This window comes from Pteronotus mesoamericanus, unplaced genomic scaffold (assembly GCF_021234165.1).
Source record: "Pteronotus mesoamericanus isolate MK-2021 breed Mesoamerican mustached bat unplaced genomic scaffold, CSHL_Meso_final scaffold_54, whole genome shotgun sequence".
In the NCBI taxonomy this organism is placed as follows: domain Eukaryota; kingdom Metazoa; phylum Chordata; class Mammalia; order Chiroptera; family Mormoopidae; genus Pteronotus; species Pteronotus mesoamericanus.
The window spans coordinates 18,671,392-18,693,320 of record NW_026555321.1 but is presented as its reverse complement, the minus strand read 5'-3'; the positions used below and the strand labels follow the sequence as shown (position 1 = coordinate 18,693,320).

Sequence of the window (21,929 nt, the reverse complement as noted above, 5' to 3'; positions counted from 1 at the left end):
TTCTGTAACTGAAGGGGCATTTTCTTTCCCTGTTAATGGAGCAGGTTTGAACCTCATCAGATAATCTCTAAGGTCTTTATGATTTAGTTTTATGACCCTAGAATTCTAGAATTACTTAGAAGCCAGCTATTATTAAAGTACCCAGCTAACTATATCAAAAAAGCTAAAAGACAATGTTGAAAATAAATATAAATCTTAATTAACTGCGTGGTGCAAAATGAACTGAAAGGAGAAGCTGGAATCCTCTATTTATTTTCCTCTCTTGGATAATACACAGGTGCATACGAACACAAAAATATGACTTTAATTTCCAAAGAATCTGAACTGCTTCATGCAGGACAGACCATAATCCATGCTTACTTAAAACATGTTATACATGTCCTCTTTTCAATTGATTTCTGAGTTCATGAAGGACACTGCAAGGTAGGGATATTCTTCAGACACTGTAAATAAAAATATTAATTTAATACTCTAGAACACTGGCTCCAGCTTTTGACACCAGCTGCTGGGCAGTCCAGCCCTGCCTCCATTACTTCCCACCTGCGCTTCTTCACCTGTCTTATTTTTTTCATGACGATACTGGAAACTGGAGTATCATAACAATAGCATCCGCTTCACATGCGGTTGATATAGGAATATTGGACTTAAGAGCTCCATTACATACTCTTCTCCATGATTCCATACTATACTGTACTTCACTATACCATCCTATACATTACTATACCATATTATACCATTCAATGACATTCCATGCTATTCTATACTATACTACTATCATGAACCTCGTAATGGCATTTCAGTCAACGACAGACACATACACATCTGTGGTCCCAGAAGATTACGATGGAGCCAGAACTTCCTATTGCCTAGTGATACTGTAGCCATGATAAGGTCTTAGTGGAATGTATTACTCTTCTGTGCTGGTCTCAGTCTATGGATAGTAATGTGATTGCTAGAAATGCCTGGGGGCACTCACCTGGGCCCCAGTGACCTTTCCACAGACAGCTCCTCTTTCTAAGTGTATGTTAAACTGGACCAACCCTGAGGTCCTTATTACATTGCAAGATGACCTTCGGCAATAACCGTTAGAGAACTTTGAAAAAAAAAAAAAAAGCTTATTACTCACAGGCCCTGGGCTATACAGGTACACCAGCGGGAACACAGCAATATTGATTACAGGTAGGAAGAAAGAGTGCAGAGACCTGGGGTGCTGCTTTTATTGGGGTGAAGCATAAGGGAGGAGGGGGCTGTTTTGCAGTTCAGTTGTTATTAGTTAATTTAAAACATACGAGGGTGAATGTAAAGCACAAGAAAAATATAACAAGTGGCCCAAATAATCAGTTATCCAAATCAACCTACATCTCTCAAACAAAGGAGCCTCAGCCGGGGAGATGGCCTGACTCTTTATCTAGTGAGGTGGACTCTGTGTTTATTCCAGACTTCTTTGAAGCACATATCTCTTCGAAAAGGATGCCTTTGGCAATGGAAGCTTACACCAGGCACTTGGTGGACAAAAAGAAAAGCCCACAGTCAGGGTTTACACTACAACTACTCACTTATTTGTGGTGATACTGGTGTAAACAAACCTACTGTGCTACCAGTCCTACAAAAGTATAGCACCCACAATTACGGTAGTAGGATATACCATCTAGGTTTGTGTGAGCGCTGTCTGTGATGTCCACAGAACGATGAAATCGCCTAAGGACGCATTGCTCAAAAGGTAGCCTCATGGTACAAACTGGCTTTTATATAATAGTCATGGGGATGTAAAGCACGGCATAGGGGATAATATTCTAATAACTATGTATGGTGTTGGATGGGTATGAGATTCATCAGAACGATCATTTAGTAAGTTATATAATGCCTAATCACCAGGGTTTACACCTGAAACTAATATAATGTATGTTAACTGCAACTGAAAAATTTTTAAAAATGTTTTTAAAAAGAGGGTATCCTCATAGCCAAGTGACATATGACTGTATATCATACTATGCAACACTTCTATATTATACTATATTTCATTATGCCGTGCTCTGCTAGCTTTGTACTGAAAGTGATTTGAGAAACAGCAGAATCAGCATCACCTGGGAGCTTGTTAGTAAAAGAATCCTACCCAGAACTACTGAATCATAATCTGCATTTTAAAAAGATCTCCAGGTAATTCAAATGAGTGTTGAAGTTTGAGAGGCCCTATTATGCTCTGCTATACTACATATATGAAAGAGCAATATAGAACAGTATTTAGTACACAAATTCTAGAACTAGACTTACTCAAGTTCAAATCTCAGCTCTGCTCTTTACTTGGGCCAAATAACCTAATTTTTCTGTGCCTTGGTTTCCTCCTCTGCAAAACAGTATCTATTCCATAGGGTTATGTGAAGAATTTAATGTTTTAATATATGGAAGCCCTTGCAACAGCCACTGGCACAAACATAAAGCACCATCTAAAGGTTAGCAATCCTGATTATGATGTGGGTGTGCTGTAGAATCTCACTTCCTGTGGAAAGGAGGTAGAGTCATCCACGAAGACATTTCCCAGGTCAATCACCCACTGAAAGGCAAGTCTTAAGACAAGGTCAAAAGAACAGATCCAGACTGTTGGGAAAAGGAACCTTTGTCTATGGACCTTGCTGTTTTGGATAAAAGCTTGAGGAGATAACATGCGATGGAGGATGACCTCAGCCATATGGAAGCCAATTAGCAACAAAGTAGAGAGACGACTGTCCAGAGCCCCATAGAAAAGAGTATTTCGTATGAACCACTATCTAATTGATATTATTCTCTGTTCCTATTTCTCTTTCAATATGCCCCAATCTTCAGTAAGCTGTGTTTACACATTCCAGTCTGGTTTCATGTATCTACAAGGAATAAAGGGAACATTTGTGAAGGCTTCCTGGAGACAGAGTTCTGAGAAAGTTCAGGCCTCTGGAGGCCAGAGCTGTGACAGCCAGGGACTGACTTAAAGAATGCCCAGGAGAAGGTGAGTAACAGCAGTAAGAGTTCAGTCCAGTTGCCTTCCCCGCAAGGTGATCTTCCCTCCACCCCTCTTCCCCCGCTAGAAGGATCAGTTTTATTAAGAGAGCCAACAGGATCCCTGACACTTATGATGGGCTTGTGGATCAAATAACAAACCCTCTGTCACTCACCTTGTGGACTGCAGACCTTGTCAAAAATTTCCTTCTCCAGATTCTTCAGGGACTCAAAATTGTCTTCATAGTACACTTTGTTGGGGTCATTAGTAATCTGCAAAAGCTGAGACTTTTCAGCTAGTCCTACACCAATGGCAAAAATAATTATGTTTCTGTCCCTGAGGGCCTTGGCTGGTATGGCTACATTGTCCTGGGCCACCCCATCAGTAATCACAATCAAATATTGACTAACATGGGGTCTGCCTCCTGCTGAACTGTCAAAAAAAGGCAGAGTGAAATTCAGGGCTTTCCCAGTGTGGGTGCCGTCAAACATCTGCTGAACATTTGAGATGGCTTCGAGAATTTCCTCCTTTAAGAAGGAGTAGTTGAGCTTGAACTCTTCCCGGGCACTTGAGCTGAACTGCAAAAGGCCAATCTGAATTCTATTAACACCAATATTAGATCGATTCACCATTTTCTTCATGAATTCCTTCATCTTTTCAAAGTTTCTTGAGGAGATGGATTCTGAACCATCTATCAGAAAGATAATGTCAGCTTCCTTCTCCTTACAGGCTGGAAGGGCTGGGGAGGAGCAGAACAGAACATTCACTCAAAGCCTGAAATTAATTACAAGTTCTCAGAGACAGTCTGAGGTGGCAGATACACAGCATGAAAAGATTTTTAAAGAAGGAAGGAGAGGAAGTCAATGAAATAAATTTTCTATGACCCAGCACAAACCAGTCTCAAAATAGACACAGCTGTATAACAAAGACATAAAATGTGACCAGTTTTGTTCAGTCTAGGTCATGGTCACTCTGTCCAATACTCACTTTTGGACTAGGGAATCCCCATTTCAAGAATGAAGCCTGTTCACATCGATTAGACATGTATATTTGTGGGGAGAGGGGGAGAGAGAGACAGAGACAGAGAGAGAGAGAGAGAGAGAGATGGAGAGAGAAAGAGAGATTGAAGGAAAATTCTTACTAGTTGAGAAGCAGATGTCTTTTACCACTTCTTGTTGAATGGCCTTCAATGAATCAAACTCAGATGCGAAAGACACCTTGTCTTCAGCGATCTCCTTAAGCTCAGCAATGTTAGCATCTCGGACCCCAATGGCATAAATGTTGACTCTGTTGCTCCTCAATGCCTTTGCAGCCGCAGCCACTGGGTCCAAAGATTTTCCATCAGTGATAACTATGAGATACCAAGGCACGTTGCTGCGAGCAGTGTCTGCAAAGATCTGAGCCATGTTTCTCAAGGCCTGACCTGTCATGGTGCCACCTCCACTCTTCCGGATGCTATCAATGGCTACCTTCAGACTTGTCTCACTGTGATACTGGCTGAGGATAAATTCCTTATTAATTTGGTCTGAGTACTGAACGACTCCAAACTGTATTCCATCAGGCCTGATACGGAACATCTTTATCACCTCTTTCATGAACACCTTCATTTCAAGAAAATTGTCTTGTTGGATGCTGCCAGACCCATCAATAAGGAAGTAAATATCTGCCTTCTCAATGCGCTCACAGCCTAGGCAATAAGAAGAAGCAGCAGCTCATTAGAAAGGAGATGAGATAGTGTGTGGTCCCAAAAGAGCTGAGCCCCAGCTGCCTACAGCAATGACCTGCTCGGTAACTTCACCTGGATTGTCTGCCTCCTCTTCCTCTCTCTCATCCCTATTCCCCTACCAGTGTGCCCTGCTGGAGTCACCTTCCAGATAAACCACTTGCAACTAGATCATTGTCTCAGAGTCTGTTTCTGGTGAACCCCACTTGAGACATGAAGCACATATTACTTGACATTTCTCAAACAGGGAAGTTGAGAACAACTACAAGTAAAATATCAGAGCATATTTGAGTCTGTGAATTGTCTCAGGATCCAATACTCCTGCTTCTCATGAAAGTCATGATTTTTAAATAAATGGGCACTTTCTGGAATTTATAATTAATTTAAATGAACTTAAAGTTTTCTGTTTTAGACTCTATCTCTACCACTTACTAGCAAGTGTGCCCCTTTGCATCTCAGTTTCCTAAGGTGTCAAACAAGAATCTTAACACCTGCTCAGTGAGTTGATTGTGAGGATTAAAAAAAGATTATGGAAACATAGGAGAGTTGAGTATTAAAAATTCATGGTTAAGTTCACCCAGTGTTTTATTGTTGTCACCTAGCAGATTCCTCAGAAAGAATGAAACATGACTTTCTCCTCACACCTTTCAGGAAGGGCAGCCCAGCCTTGTGTTAATTCATGTCTGGATTTCCTTGACCCAGGGAAGAATCAAGAGCTTCTTAATGTTTTCTGGCTGAAAGGGAAGTGGTCTGAGAAAGGAGTTGCCTTTATTTGGAAGTACCTTAGTCCAGCCAGTATGTGAGACATATATACCAAAACAAAGGTATTTCCTGTTTATTTGAATGAATTTCAGATTTCACTGGGCATCCCCACACTAGAGGAGCAGACATTGTAAGGGGTGTGGCTTAGAAGGGTGTAGGGAGTAGTCATCTGCTACTACGGTATTTGCCAAATGCTTGGGGAATGAAGGGAAAATTATGAAAAAAAGAGGCAGAGCCCTGGCTGGTGTAGCTCAGTGGATTGAGCACAAGCCTGAGAACCAAGGAGTCACGAGTTTGATTCCCAGTAAGGCCACGTACCTGGGTTGCTGACCAGGTCCCCAGTTAGGGACGCACGAGAGGCAACCACACATTGACATTTCTCTCCCTCCCTTTCCCTCTCTCTAAAAATAAATAAATAAAATCTTTAAAAAAAAAAAGGGAGCCATAAACTCGGACTTTGCTGGAACCCAGAACCCACTGGTGACAGGTAGATAGCTAGCCCAAGTCTGAGAAAAGGGCCACGGTGGCCCAGGGCCTTTGCACTGTCCAGAGGAGCCAAGAGACCTGAACACTGCCTGGCACTACACATTCTTGCACATCTTGGCAGATGAAGATTTGGAGGCCGTGGTTGGGGGTGGGGTGAGGGGAGAAAGATATTTCTTACATTCTGGCTGCTTCTAAGCATCCACATCTGTTACATACACAGAGTGCTTAACAGAGTGGCTGACAACATAGCAGGTGACCAATAAATGGTAGATATTACAAACGTTAGGATCAGCCAGGGCAGACTGTTTACCTATAAGCACCCCCAACCCCATCTCCTCTATACTTTGGACTGATTTCAGGTTTCGTCTTAGCTGCTATACAGTCTGGGAAAGAAATCAGCTCTCAAGTTTTTATATTGTTGGTGAATTAGAAGGAGAGAAAGGGGCCTTTTCTCCTTTCCTGCGGATCAGAGGTGAGGGCTGCACAAGGAAATGAAATTCATAGTTAATGATTTTGTTCCTCATTCCTAGGACAGGGAAATAGACCAAAGAAAAAAAATGGAAATTTATCTATTTTAAATCACTAAACCTCAGCACAAGTAATCAAAAGATTACAAGATCATTTAATGATTGTTTAAAAAAAATAAAAGCGTAGTCATTTTCCCCTGAAGATACAATCACAGCCTTGAATTTTTAAGTTCATTATTGACATTTCAAGTTATCTTCCTTCTCTAATTCTGATTTTAATCTAAGAAATCCTGGCATGGGTGGACAAAAATAGACAAGCAGACTAACAGACTGAAAGATAATGATAACAGCCAGTAAGTGGCAAATTCTGGATTTAAAATTTAGGCATTTTGACCCCAAGGTGAACATTCTTTACTGTTATGGTATTCTTTTTCTGGTGGTCTTTTTTTTCCAACTGCACATATAGTAGGAAGTTTCCTAACCAATCTCTTCATAAGTGGTTCCCCAGATAAGTGGCCCCCCAGATACTTGACGCGCTCCCTTCTCTCTGTAACACATGAGCGGTACTTCCACAGTGCGCTGAGTGCCCTCCTCCAGAAGCTCCGCAGTTGAACACGACAAAACTCTGCTTTGCTCAATGGAAGGATAAGCCTGCCAAGCGCAATGCATGCTCATCCTCAGCCTGTTTATGGCAGTTTTGTTATTATAATTACACAACAAATCAAATATTGTACAAAATCAGCAGAATATGGGTGTGAACAAAAGAGGTTTATTACATCTATGAAAACCAGGTTAACTGCTTAGAGAAGCCAATAAAGGTAAGTTGTTGTCAAAGAAATTGCTGGTGTACTAGATAACACTATAAAAGATTGAATTTTTGAGATCATAAAAATCAATAACGATTTCTGTACTCAGATTGTTTCAAAAGTGGCTAAGCTATCTTTTCATTTTAAAGAAACTGGAAACTATAGAAAATACACTACTGGGTGATTGATGAAAATACACAAAATTCCAAACAGTAGGGCTCATATTCAAAGAAGTGTTGGTCCTACATGAAAGATTAAAATATTCATCTATTAAGTTAAAATTTTTTAATTTTGAGAATGTTTATATCTTTTTAGAAATGATTTCCAGTTTTATATGACTTAAGATTTGGTAAAGCTATATTCAGATTCCTGGGTCCTCTACTGTAAATATACATATATTTTCATCAGATTGTTCAAATGGATGAGGGGTAAGGTAAAAAGAGGAAGTAATGTTCACTGTTGACTTCACATTCTTCTGCACTGTTCAGAATCAAGACAAAATAATTCTAATGTCATAAGTTTTGTCTTTCAGTTTCTTAATAAATGGACTCCAAAATCTTTTCTTGGATGGGGAAAGAGAGAGGGAGAGGAGATGAATGGATGTATGGAGAAAGCAGAGTAAACATAAAAAAAAGATAGATCAAACGTGGGGAAGGTCCTCCTACCTTCTTTTAGAACATTGCCGATCTCACTAGGGGACAATGCTTTGCTCAGAGTGTCAGGGCAGAGCTGGTTCTTAATCTTTCTTTCCACAATGGAGAGCTGCAAAAAGGATTCCAGAGGGATGACATGCTTCCAAGGAGGATATGTTGCTATCTTCTCCAGGTCCCTGTTCTCTGAGGCAAGCTGGGTGCCCACCGCATAGATGGTAACCCCCGCCCTACGGAGGAGAGAAGCTGGTCTGGACACATCGTCTTGAGAGGAGCCTTCCGTGATGACCACAGCTATCTGCCTCACACCTTGCTTGGCACGGCTGCCCTTCTCCTGAATGAAAACCTCATCCCTTAGGAAATCCAAGGCAACACCAGTCTTGGTCATTCCTCTTTTTTCCTGGTAAGTTAATTTGTTCAAATGCTCCAAGATTTTGGCTGGAGTCTGAAATGCATCCAGTGAAAACTCAAGTCGTGGTTTCTCATTGTAAAACACCAAGCCGATTCTCACAAAATCAGGATGAATGCTTAGAGAGCTAACGGTGGCCTTTAAGAAATTGACAACGTGTTGGAAATTCTGTTGCATGGCCCTGCTAAATTTCTCAACCAGGAATACTAAATCAGCAGGAATAGCAGTTGGACATGCTATAAACAAACAAAAACAAAAGGAAGGGCTTTATTTTAGCATGAGAACAGAATAATAAAGACAACATTAATTTTGTATAGAAGGTTATGCTATATTTTAATATATCATGATGATTATATATTTATTTTATATACTGTAATGTTTAGTATTACAAGTTGTAATAATGTTATAGTAACTTATATTAATACATTTTAGAACTTAGTAGAAGTCTTTATGTCCATCATTTAGTATGATGGTCAAAGATCATAACAGGGTTCATACCTGTCCCAAAATTTTTCACATGAAAGAGTATTCACATCACTTGCAAAATATGTAAATATATGTATATCTACAAAAAAGTGCTTTAAGGTCATTTTTCAATTCATCTAAGTCTATTAGAAGTATCTGAGCCTTGCTTAACTAGTTTTTTCTTTATTTTTCTAGTTTCAAGAAACCCTGGGCCAATTTCTCTTTTATAGGCCTGAAACCTGGATTTAATAACTTTCCTTCTGCCCTGATGAAAGATGGAAATAGTAAATTGTGACTATTCACTTGTGTGCTTTTTTCTACAAGTTCCACGTTATTTCAACAGCAGCAACATGAAATATTGCAAGTTCCCATCAAAAATTTTTGTCCAAATGTTGGGCCTACTGGCTGTTTTATTTTGCTATGAAAGACTCTTCCTTTTAACCTACCTTAAATGGGGCATTGGAGTTATAACTGCATTAAATTCCCTCCTAAGAGGAGTCTAAACACCACTCTTACAATTTAAAGCACTTATTACTGTGGGGGCGGGGGGGGAAGAAAATACTCTGTCCAGTCCAAATTGGACAAATAATCTGTCGGATCCAAATCTGCTTTGATGTAGGAAAAAATTAAAATCTCCCTAGCAGAAAGCCAAAAGCACATAAAAAACAGGAGGATGAAATCAGCATGTAGCAAAGTGTAAACAACAAAATATTATGAAACAAAGTTTGGAGGAGAGACTATGGGGCAACAGAATAATCTTTTGACTTAACTTTGGATTCTTGGAATCCTAAAATTTCCCCCTTGGTCCTTTTTTATAAAGAACCAAAAATCAATCCTCAGTTTTAAAAAAAAGAATGTGGCCCTGATTTTGCCAGGTCTAAAACACCTTCTCTAGAAACCCCAAGCATCGGTGACTGCCCCCTTCCTTCACCTGCTGGTACCAAGTGCTATTATTCGCCTTTAAAGTTGTCATCAGATTAACCCCCTTTCCTCATTATCCAAGCCACTATTGGCTAGACATAGGCATCCTCCCTATCGGACTGATGACAGCTCAGCTTTGAAGTCCTTCTGAGTCAAAGGTGTAATGTGGAATTCAGCCTGCACACTGAAGGTTTCCTTAAAGACCACTTTGATTGTGTCATTTTTCCTGCTTAAAAGCCTACTGTTACTTCCTAGTGCCTTTGGGGCCTTATAACCAGGGATCATCTTACCTAATCAAATCTCATCCCTCCCTACTTCTAAATCCTCCTCCCAATCCCAGGTAGTGCCTTTTTTCCCCCCACCTCCTTCCATATTCATTCAGTCCATTCCCACTTTTACACACTTACTCATGGTCTTCCCCCTACCAAGAGTACCCTCCTCCCTTCTCCCTATGTATTAAAATCACACCCATTATCAAGGGACCAACACAATTCCTCCCAGGTTCTTCGCTATGTCCTCCTTTTGTTTTGTTTCTACTTAATATAGTGTCCATAAGCTTCCGTAGTTCCTTATAATTACTGCTTGGATTTCTTCTTCTGTCTCACATATGTTTGCTTTTTCTGCATATGAAATTACACGAACCCTCAAGCTTTAGATGTTGAGAGGTCTTGGCAGGACCACGTTAGTTCATAGAAAGTAGGGATTGATTGTTTCTAGCTGTGAGGATCAACTAGAAGCCACACCAAGCTTCAAGTTGTAGGGTTGTTCCATCAGGAAGGTAACTTAAGAACTGAAGGATGAAGTTTTGACTGTGGTCATTCCAGGCTGGTAGTATAGTATTCAGGGCAGAGACAAAGGTGGGAAAGTATAACAAAGTATAACACATATACAGCAAATGGTGAGTAGCTCAGCTTGCCTAGTGGTTAGAATGTACAAAAGAACTTAGCAGGAAATAATGCTCAGTGGCTCTCAACCAACAGTGGCCCCCATCTCCAGGGGACATTTGGAAATATATGGTGATGTTTTGGATTGTCATAAGATTCAGGGATGCTACTGGCAGGGATGAGGGCTATTAAACCTCTAGCAGTGCAAAAGGCAATCCTACGCTATGAACTTTCACCCAAAATGCCAATAGCATCTCCCTTGAGCATTTTGAATGCCAACCTACAGAAGGACTTTATTTAATCTCTGGAGAGAAGCCTGAATGCTCCTTCTGGAAAAGGCATATGGTAACATGGATTACTGTTCAGAAATATTTACTCCCTATACCTCACTTCCATGGTAGAAATATACTTTCTTGCTCCATTGATGATGACATGGCCACATGAATTATTTTGGCCAACAGAATGTTAGCAGATGATGAAGCAGAAGTCTGAAAAGTGCTTATGCAACTGGGCTTTCTCTCCTGGACCTCTACAATTGACACAGGAAGAATATGCCTAGACTAGCCTAATGATCTCAGGAGAAAGATAAGAGAAAGCTATGGAACGTAGCCAAAGGGAGATCAGCCAACCCTCAGCCAAATCCCAAATCTGTGAATAAACCCAGGCAAGATTAGCGAAGCCATTCAGGTGAACCCAAGGAGGATCAGCTGACCCCCAGCAGACCTATGAAAATTAATAGTTCTTTTCAGTCCCTGCCTTTTTGGATGACTTGTTACGCAGCATCATTGTGACTATGGTTAACTAATACAACATTTGTGCCTGAAACAACTCCATGCCCCTTCCCCTTCCCCATCTGCCAGTGCTAGTGTCCCAGTACTGAGGAATCCAGAACCGCCCCCCTTCTCTGCTCTTTCCCCAGACTTTCCTGTTATGCTAAGACTTCTCGGTGGCTCACACACTTAGAGACCAAACCTTACCTGCTGTAGCTTCCTTCTCGGTCTCCGCCATCCCAAGGATCCCCACATTCACATCTTGTATCCTCTGTCTGACTCCATCTTGTCCTTGCATCTCATATATAAGGGGTGGGGTCCCCATCCTCTCCAGTTCTCTTCTGTCAAAGTCCTGTACACCCACAGACATGACCTTCACGCCTTTTTCCTTCAACATCTGCACAGCATCCCAGACCTCATCCTCAGATTTGCCTGATGTAATGACCACTGCATACTGGGGAATGCCCTGGAGAAATCGGCTTCCCGCTGCCTCCTGGAAGAAGGTGTCATGGAGGTATCGCAGAGCTTTGCCTGTCCTCCGGGAGCCACCACGGAGTGCAAAGTATTCACGGATGTGTGCAATCATCTCCTCTTGGCTCTGGTAGGCATTGAGCAAAAATTCAGTGTGACCTTGACCACCATACTGAGCCAGGCCAATCCGGTACTTGTCCCTGCCAACATCTAGCATGCCAATCACTCTGGAGATGAAATCCCGCATCTGCTGGAAACTGGCCTGTGATGTGTCCTGTGAGGTGTCGGCAAGAAAGACCACATCTGCATAGGCCTTGGTGAATTCTGGATCTGAAGAGAGAACGGGGGAGGAAAAGACACAGAGGAGAAAGTAAATCACATCAAGATCTCATGGAAATTGAACACAAGGGTAGTTTAGTGCAGAGGACCTAAGATTGTCACAGACTCTCCCCTTCCTATACCCACCCTGCCTGTGTTGTCTGCTTCGTTAGACTAAAGCATCTTTCAATTATTCTTTTTCCACCAATGGAGGAGACAAGGGAAGTTAACACATACTGAGCAGTTACTTTGTGCTAGAGATTTTCATGTACTTTGACTTAATTCTCATAAACCATCCTGCTAGGCAAGTATTATTATCTTCATTGTGCAGATGAGAAAACTGGAGTAAAGTTTAACTGTTCACCCATGCTCACAGAACTAGAAAGTAGCAAAGGCAGAGAAAGAAAGAAAGGGAGGGAGGGAGGGAGGGAGAGAGGGAGGAAGGAAGGAAGGAAGGAAGGAAGGAAGGAAGGAAGGAAGGAAGGAAGGAAGGAAGGAAGGAAGGAAGGGAAACCATGTCTTCTGGACTTCAAAACCTATGCTATTTCATCTTACCAACATGGCAGGGTGTTTTTTTCTACCCATGAGAACTTCATCCATCCTTCAATCCCCAGCTCAGATGTTCCTTCATTTAGGAAGCCTCCCAGGTTCTCACCAGGGATGGCGGACGGCTCCTTCTCCTACCTTCCACTGCACTCAGTGTACCCTGGCTCACATTGCAATTAGGCACCCCAGTTGGAATGCTGGGCTTGACACAGCTTCTTACCTTTCATTTTACCCTCCACTGCTGAGCACAGTGTCTGAAGAATGCCTTGCGAGACATCCTGAAGGATGTTGAAGTTTTCGGTGTTAAAGAGAAACTTCTCAAATGGCTCACTGGCTATTTTTTGCAACTCCTGGACATCCTGGACGTTGATGCCTACCACATACATGACAACTCCATCTTCTTTCAACCTGGTGGCTGCCTCCTGGACTTCATCATTTGACTCCCCGTCTGTCACCAGGATAACTATCTGAGGAACCCCATCCTTGGCCCGGCTGCCAGAGGCCTCGGTCAAGTAGCTGGTCCTCATAACCTCCAGGGCAAGCCCTGTGTTTGTGCCTCCTGTACGGTAGGGCAGGTTCTGGATATGCTTCAGGATCACATTCTTCTGCGAGTACTGGTTCAAGTGAAAGGCTGGGTAGACATTGTCATTATACTGAGCCAGTCCCACTTGAACCTGGTCCCTGCCAATCTCAAGCCCCAGGACAACAGAACGAAGGAAGTTCTTCACTTTCTGGAAGTTCTGGGGTCCGATGCTGGTTGAGCTGTCTACCAGAAAGACAATATCTGCCAGGACCACTTCTTTGCAAACTGCAACAGAGAGGACAAAAGGGATTTTGAGCAGACCTTCACTCAAAATGCTTAGAGCTAATGGAACCAAATGGTGTACAGGAAGGCACAGCAATACCAGGCAATCTTTACTCAGTGGTCCTCGGACACCCCAAACGATGCTGTGCTCAGGAGAGCAGCAGCATGCCAGCATGCCTTGTGCCTTTCCTTCCCTCCAGTCCATCACCTTCTGAGACCTCCGTCATGTTCTGCTGACAGCTCCAACTTTGCAACCCATTGGAGAATTCCTTAACTCTCCTTAAGAGAAAAAACACTTCTACAAATGTAGCAAACACGCTGAGAAAGAGGCTGTACTCTCTCCAGTGGGAATGAACTTCGTCTCTAGGAGAGTGCTGGCACCAACAGATCAGAAAGCTAGAAAGTATCCCAGGTTTTATGATACCTCTCATTACAGCTCTACCACTTAATAGCCCCATAAGCTATTTATCACTCATCTCTATGGGACCCAATTCTCTCTCTGTAGCACTGAAATCTTTATACCAGCCCTCACAATCTCATGGGATTGCCTTGATAAAATAAGATAACCTACTGTAGCAGACAATATCAGTGGTCTGCCCAGGCCCTTCTGGATTCCTTTTTACCATTTATATATACACTGCTCTTTGGAAGACTTCTGTCTGCGTACTGGAGCTGCTCTGCCTACAATATATGAAAGCCTAGCTCCCTGCCTTGTGTCAACACAATCCTGAGTTCTCCTGTAGGATCAAGCTAACACTACCCTCTGTGGAACTTTTACCTAAAATCATGCCTTTCTTTCTTCCTTTTTTTCCTCGCCTTCTCTGTCCTACATCCCCTTCATCCTTACCAACCTCCTTTGGGAGCTCTTCCATAACAAATAATGTGCATCCAAATCCTCACCTCAGGCTCTGCTCCTGGAGAACACAACCTAAGACACCTTTCTATTGAAATGGATCTGCTCTAAAAGACTTGGGATCAAGTCCTAGCTCTGCCATTGAGTTATGTTACATTTGACCTCAGTTTCTCCACATGAAAAATGCACACAATACAAATTGCCTTATTCATCCATGTAAAAACAAATACTAACTGTCCTAGGTACCTAACCAAAAATAAAGTATTATGTATCTATCTATCAGTCAGATAGGCAATGCAAACAAGTTTTGAAAACTACAGAGAACTAAGCAAGCTAGTTATGACTGTGTATATAAAACATCTTTGTACACCTGGTAGCACTATACAAAAGTAAGATATATAATTAGGCTGTGCAAATGCAATATTACCACCACACACCCGTGGCGTCAAATGCTTCAAAAGTCTTAACACTTCTTCCAATTCACCTGGCCTATGTAGAAATACCAAAATAAAGAATAAGTAATGAAGGCTCTATCTTCTTGTGGATTTTGATGGAACCCACAAGCAATCTTCTCTCTTTTAAAAATTCTGTCCTTTCTTACAGAGTTTAGTAATTAATTTATGAAGATTTTTCATCCCCTGCCAGTGTGGCTCAGTTGGTTGGAGCATCCTCCCATAAATCAAAAGTCATGAGTTTGATTCCTGGTTAGGACACATACGTTGGTAGCAGGTTTAGTCCCTGGCTTGGGATGCATGCAAGAGGCAACCAATCAATGTTTCTCTCTCACATTGATGTTTTTTTCCCTCTCTCTCTCTCTCTCTCCCCCTCCTTTCTCCTCTCTCTGAGATCAATAAGCATGTCCTTGGGTGAGGAGTAAAAAAAAAATTTTTTCACCAGTTTATGCCCCATCACCACCAACAGAAGTACAAAACTGATGACAAGTACATCATCACAGGTAATAACCATAATGCTTATGGGCATCTCTGATGGGCTAAACACTGTGATAAGCTCTTTACTTGTATAATTTTATGTAATGCTTTCAACAAGTCTCTGAGGCAGGTACTATCATCCTAGAAAGAAAATTAATGGAACCAAAGAGATAAAGTAACATGTTCAAGATCATACAGTCAGAAAGTGGAGACTCAGGATTTGAACCCAGATCTTTCTTCTCCCTAAATTCATCCTCTTAACCAGTATATTAGAGCAACACACTAGCAGTAAAATAAGCCAGCTTCCTGGGTCATCTAAACTCCCCTCCCCTTCTAGGCCCCCCATTCAGGCAATATGGGTTAATTAATCTAGGAATAATAATACCATAGGGACAAATATTTCCTTCATTAAAAGTAGCCTTATCCTACATGCCTATTTGAACCAGCATAAAACCCACAGGATTTTTAAAAAAGAAAATGAGTTGATAAGTTTGGGTCAATGATTAGAAAAGGGCATAAGAGTACAGTTGGTTTAGTGAAATTTTAATATCAAAATCAAACATGCACACACATGAAAAATAAGAACACTAGATGAGATGAATAAGAGACAAAGCCTTGAGTTCTGTGACTTCTAGATCAGAAATAAAAAGGGAAAAGCCTTTGTACCTGGAGAGACGTGGTCAACTGGTTGAGCCGCTTTTGCCAAAGTCTCACAGAACTCCTTCTGCAGCTTCTGGATGAGGCTGCCCAGATTAGAGTAGTTGGGGACAAAAAAGAAAAACTTCTCCACAGGACTGCTCGCAATCTTCCTGAGCTCTGTCTTCGATGTACCTCTAAAGCCAATGGCATAAAGCAGGATGCCCGCCCTCCTAAATGCCTCAGCGGGTTCCTCCACAGGGTCCACAGTTGGGCTGCTGCTGATCACCATGGTGACCTGAGGCACTCCGTGGCTTGCTCGGCTCCCTGATCTTTCCTGGAAATGGTGACCTAGAAGGAATTGCAGGGCCAGGCCCATTTTGTTGCCCTGAGGGCCCTTAGGTTTCCATCGAAACTTCCGAATGTGACTCAAAATGTCACTTTTGTGGTGGTACGTGGAAAGTAGGAACTCGGAATGGGGCACGTCGCTGTACTGGACCAGCCCCACGCGTATGTTCTCTCTGCTGACATTGAAGCTATTCACCAGTTGAATCAAGAAGTACCGCATATTGTTGGTAATTTGGGGGTCATTGCCGCTGTCCAGTAGAAATACGACATCTCCCACATAGGCCTCTCTGCAGACTAGGGAAGAGAGTCAAGTTAAGATAAAACATTACAAAATTGACAGCTACTGGTTGTAAATATATCTCTCCTAAATCAGTGTGTTTACAACCCACAGGCCTTCCTGCACAACTCTTTGACTATAATTAGTATGCATGCAGTCTAAGCACATGATCATCTTTGCTGCCTCATGGCTGCCATCTACCCTTGTTCACCTGCCACCCTCTGTTCCACTGTAACAGACATTTGACCCTTCAGTTAGAACCCTGACCATGGCCCCCTATTCATTCCTTACACTTAATAAAAGAAACCAGGGAAACAAAAAAAGTAAACAATTGGGACAACATCAAACTAAACAGTTTTTGCCTTGCAAAGGAAACCATCAACCATATTTTTTAAAACAAAAAGGCAACCTACTGAATGGGAGAAGATATTCACCAATGATACATCTAATAAAGGGTTAATATCCAAAAATATATAAGGAACTCATACAACTTAACACCAAAAAAAAAAAAAACCAATCTGATTAAAAAATGGGTAGAGGATCTGAATAGACATTTCTCCGGAGAAGACACAGAGATGGCCAACAGACAAATTGAAAACTTCTCGGTGTCACTAATTAATGAGGAAATGCAAATTAAAACCTCAATGATATATCACTTCACACCTGTCAGAATGGTTATTGTCAATAAATCAATAAGCAACAAGTTTTGGTGAGATGTGGATAAAAGGGAATTCTCATGCGCTATTGGGAGGATCGTAAATCGGTGCAATCCCAGCATGGGGGTTCCTCAAAAAATTCAAAACAAAACTACCACAGGACCAAGCAATTCCACTGCTCTGTATTTTCTGGAGAAATCCAAAATATTAATTCAAAAAGACATATGCACAACTATGTTCATTGCAGCATTATTTAAAATAGCCAAGATATAGGAGTAACCTATTGATACACAAAGGAATAAAGAAGATGTGGTACATATATTAAATAGAATATTACTCAGTCATTAAAAAAAAAAGAATGAAATCTTACCATTTGCAACAACATTGATGGAGCTAGAGGATGTGATGCTAAGGGAAATGTCAGGCACAGAACAACAAATACCATATAATTTCACTTATGTATCGAATCTTTAAAAAAAATAAACAACAAACAAAAAAAAAACAAACTCATAGATACAAAAAAATAAATTGATGGTTGCCAGATGGGAGACGGGTTGAGGGATGGGTAAAAAGAGAGACGGGATTAATATGTACAAATTGCCAGTTATAAAAACAGTCATGGGGATGTAAATTACAACATAGAAAATACAGTCAACAATATTGTAAAAGCTAGGTATGGTTTTAGATCAGTACAAGACATATCAGGGTGATCACTTCATAAGTTATATAAATGTCTAATTATTATGTTGTACACCTGAAACTAATATAGTATTTTATGTCAACTGTGATAATAAATTTTTTAAATATTTTATTAATTTATTTTTAGAGAGGGGGAAGGGAGGGACAAGGGAAGGGAGGGAGAAAGAAAGGGAGAGAATCATTGATGTGTTATTCATTGACTGGTTGCCTCTCACACCCCCGCAACATGGGACCTGGCCCACAACCTAGGCATGCGCCCTGACTAGAAATCAAACTGGCAACCTTTGGTTCTCAGGCTGGCACTCAATCCACTGAGCCACACCAGCTGAGGCTGATAATAAAAATTAAAAAAAGAAAAAGAAACTAGCTTTCTGCCAGTAGAAAATGCCATTGATATCCCACCAAAACCTCCTTTACCAACTAATACACTTACGCTCCAGTTGCGTAAAGTACAACAGTTAATTGTTCCTGGCTGGGACTTTGTCCAGAGACATGCCCCTGGCTGAAAGGAACAGCCTTGTATGGAAACAGCTGGAAAGACTCATCAACTCCACCACCCTACGTGGCCAGTGTTTGAACACCTGGGGAGACACATCCCTGACACCTTTGTCTTAACTGAAACAATTCATGGTGCTATTTATGCTCCATCATCTCCCACAAGTCGGGCCAAGGCTAGGTTTTGCCTGAGGCTACATTCTTGCTTCATTTCTTTGCCCACTAGCCTATCTCAACTTCTCTCACTGCCTTACAGATTTATCTTTAACAGGACTCCTTCCAAATAACACGTTCACCAAATCCCTGTTCAAGGCTCTGTTTCTAGAGAATTTGACCTAAGACATCAATTTTCCAGCTTTGACCTCTAGCACTACCTGGCTGCCACTAGCCTCTTTTAGTTTGAGTGGTGGCACTGCCGTATTTGTCCTTTGGCCCCCTGAATTCAAGGCCACATTGTGTATCTGTTTCTCCCAAACCCCGCTCTAACCCTGGGAACCACAACCCCAATAGTGATCAGATTGAGTGGTACTCCAGCTGGGCCCATCCTGGTCTCCAGCGTGGAAGGGACCCAACATCAATCAGGTGGCTGCAGGGCTTTAGCATATAGCTACGCTCTCTCTGTCTCAGATTGCATTTCTCTGGAATAAAAGATAAAAGATTGACCAGGTGACACGGCCTCTTCCAACTCAAAATTTGCTTTCCTGTGACAAGACGTGCAGATTAAGCACAGTGCTTATGACGACCAAAAGAAGAAGTGACTGTGATCAATCTACTTCACAGTAACCACCGTGACTTCTTCCCCTCCCCATCAATATCTCAGAATGTAATTATCTGTGATAATGAGAGAACACATAAATTAGTGATGGCAGGAGACACAAAAGCAGGAACCAGTTAAAGATGGTTTAAAGTGGCTGAAAAACCAAGGGATAATGACCTCAGACTGGTTAAACACATCTTGCACTTGATTTTGTGCCAGGAGGTTTAAAATACTGGCTTGGGCTGGCCCTGCATTATCTCCCTAGCTTTATTTCTCTAACCTCTCAACTTTGTTCTCTGTGTTCCAGGCTGCTTAGTCCAGGTTCTCAAACTCTCCATGCTCTCCTTTGCCCCTGGTGACTTTTTCTTCTTCCTTTCATTCTTTCTCTTTTTTTCACCTGGTAAATCCCCATAGAATCATATTCTTTTATCTTGGTTTGTAATATAAGATTCATTAGTGTGCTTATTCAGCTCATCAATCTCACCAACTAGACTGCGAGCTCCATGGAAATAGACACCGTATTTTTTGTTTGTCCACCACTTGAGTGTCTAGCATATAGTAGTCATCCAAAAATAGAAAGGTGAAGACATACTGAACATTGATAAAACCAACTAAGGGAATCAGAAAATTTTAGACCTGGAAATAATTTTATGTGACTATGTAATGTATTACTGTAGCCACTAGGTACATGTGCTTACTGAGCACTTGAAAGGTAGTTAGTACAACTGGGAAATTAAATTTTATTATTGAATTTTAATTTACTTTAAATAATCACATGTGTCTAGCAGTCATTGTATTAAATAGTTCAAGTATAGTATAATGAATCCAATTCATCTATCTCCCAGATTAGGAAAAAAAGACTTAGAAAGGCAAAGTAGCTCATGTAAATCCATTCAAGGAGCCAGTATTGGAAACTAGTCCATACCCTGGACTGCCATAAGGAAGGTTAAATTAAAAGTCCACATTGCAGAAAGGCAAAGACCACATGGGAGTTGAAATAGAGAAGGGCTAGGAAGTTTGCTATACTCTATAGACACTAAATTCATTTGTCACTTCTAGAGTCCTGAATGCCACCACCTCTTGGAATTTTGCCTAATCTTGGTCATAAAGTCAACTGGAATCCTAATCATTGAAAACACAGATAATATATGAGCCTAAAGCCCTTTAAACTTTATTTCTCTTTGTCCCTCCAAAATGCAACCCTATTAAGAGGAAAGAATTCCGTGAGTGCTCCAAGGATGGTCAACTGGTTTGTCCCCTTAACACCTCTTTTAGAAGAGATCAAACACAGGCATGAAGTGTTTTTCTCATCTTCCCAATGAGGAGAAACCTCACAGCTGCAAAATATTTTTCAGGCCAGTAAGTATTGCTTCCATCATGTGCAACTTGAGAGTTGTATTATATTTTCATGCCGTGCTACTTTCTTAACCCCTCCATCAGCTTTTTGTCATTTGAGAAGGTGTTTGAAGCATGAAAAAACTGTCACAGTTTCTGTTCACAAGTGAGGGGAGTTAGAGCCAAAGGGAAAATTTGAAGAGCTTCGTGTCTTTTTTTCCAACAAATAACAGTCTGTGTAATTATATATGAATATTTAAACCTCAGTATTGTCTCAGTGGGGCTTCAGGCTGCTCAGCTATTCTTCTCCTGATGAGACTTTCAACTTGAAAAGTCCCAACAATCTGTTAAAATGACTGCAAAAAATTTCAGAGGTGTCACTAGCATTTGGTGAAGTTATTCATCTTGTGATGGCTATTACCCCTGGGAATAGTTCTGCCAAAGGAGACAAAGCAAATGCAGAAAATATAAACTAGGCCCATGTTTATGAAAGCATTTGAGCCTGGTAATACATTCAGAGGTATACCTTTTAATATCTTTTTTTGTTATTTGACGTTAAGCTTTGAAAAATAAAAAATGAAACAAAACAAGGGCCCACTGTTGACTATAAGGTTCCAGATGCTAAGTTCTTTTTAAATAACCTTTTCCCTTTTGTTAATTATGAAGCTCCTTTAAGATTGTCACTGCCATCAGGTTCCTGGCAAGGCACCACTTTTGGCTTAGGGATCTGATGCATTACCAGTTCTCTGTGACTCGATGAAGCCAAAGCTGGCTGCAAGGAAGATGATCTCCCAAAATGTCTTCCAAGTCTCCATTCTAGATATGTACCTAGAGGGAAAAAAGAAACTTCATAATTAAAATTATCAATGCCACAAAGACAAACAAGCCAATTAAGAAATGGGCAAAATACCTGAATAGACACTTCTCCAAAGAGGACATACAGAGGGCCTGTAGACTATGAAAAGATGCTCACCAGCACTAATTACTAGATAAATGCAAATTAAAAGCTCAGTGAGATATCACTTTATACCTTTCAGAATGGCTACCATCAATAAATCAACAAAAAAACACTGATGAGGATGTAGAGAAAACGGTTCCCTAGCGCACTATTGGTGGGAAAGCAGATTGGTACAGCCACTGTGGAAAACAGTGTGGAATATCCTTAAAAAATTAAGCACATGGAACTCCCTTTTGACCCAGCAATTCCACTTCTGGGAATATACCCTAAGGATCCTGAAACACCGATACAAAAAAATATATGCACCTTTATGTTTATAGGAGCACTAGTTACAATAGACAAGATTTGGAAACAGCCTAAGTGCCCATCAGTAGATGAATGGATAAAAAAGCTGTGGTACATTTATACAATGAAATACTATGCAGTTATAAAAAAAAAAAAAGAAAAGCTTACATTTTGCAACAGCATGGAAGGATGTAGAGAAAGTTATATTAAGTGAATTAAGCCAGTCTGTGAAAGAAAAGTATCATAT

General features: G+C 41.0%; 1 protein-coding gene across 1 annotated transcript in view; it reads right to left on the bottom strand.

Annotated features, from left to right (window-relative positions):
* Positions 1-21,260, bottom strand: part of LOC129087914 (collagen alpha-4(VI) chain-like) — an 89,876-nt gene extending 68,616 nt beyond the window's left edge. The window contains 7 exon segments of the mRNA XM_054595004.1: positions 3,147-3,701; positions 4,113-4,658; positions 7,881-8,510; positions 11,522-12,109; positions 12,870-13,457; positions 15,903-16,514; positions 21,179-21,260. Of these exon segments, the coding sequence (XP_054450979.1) occupies positions 3,147-3,701; positions 4,113-4,658; positions 7,881-8,510; positions 11,522-12,109; positions 12,870-13,457; positions 15,903-16,514; positions 21,179-21,254 (3,595 nt within the window). The 5' untranslated portion in view covers positions 21,255-21,260.
* Between the last annotated feature and the right edge of the window lie 669 nt (positions 21,261-21,929).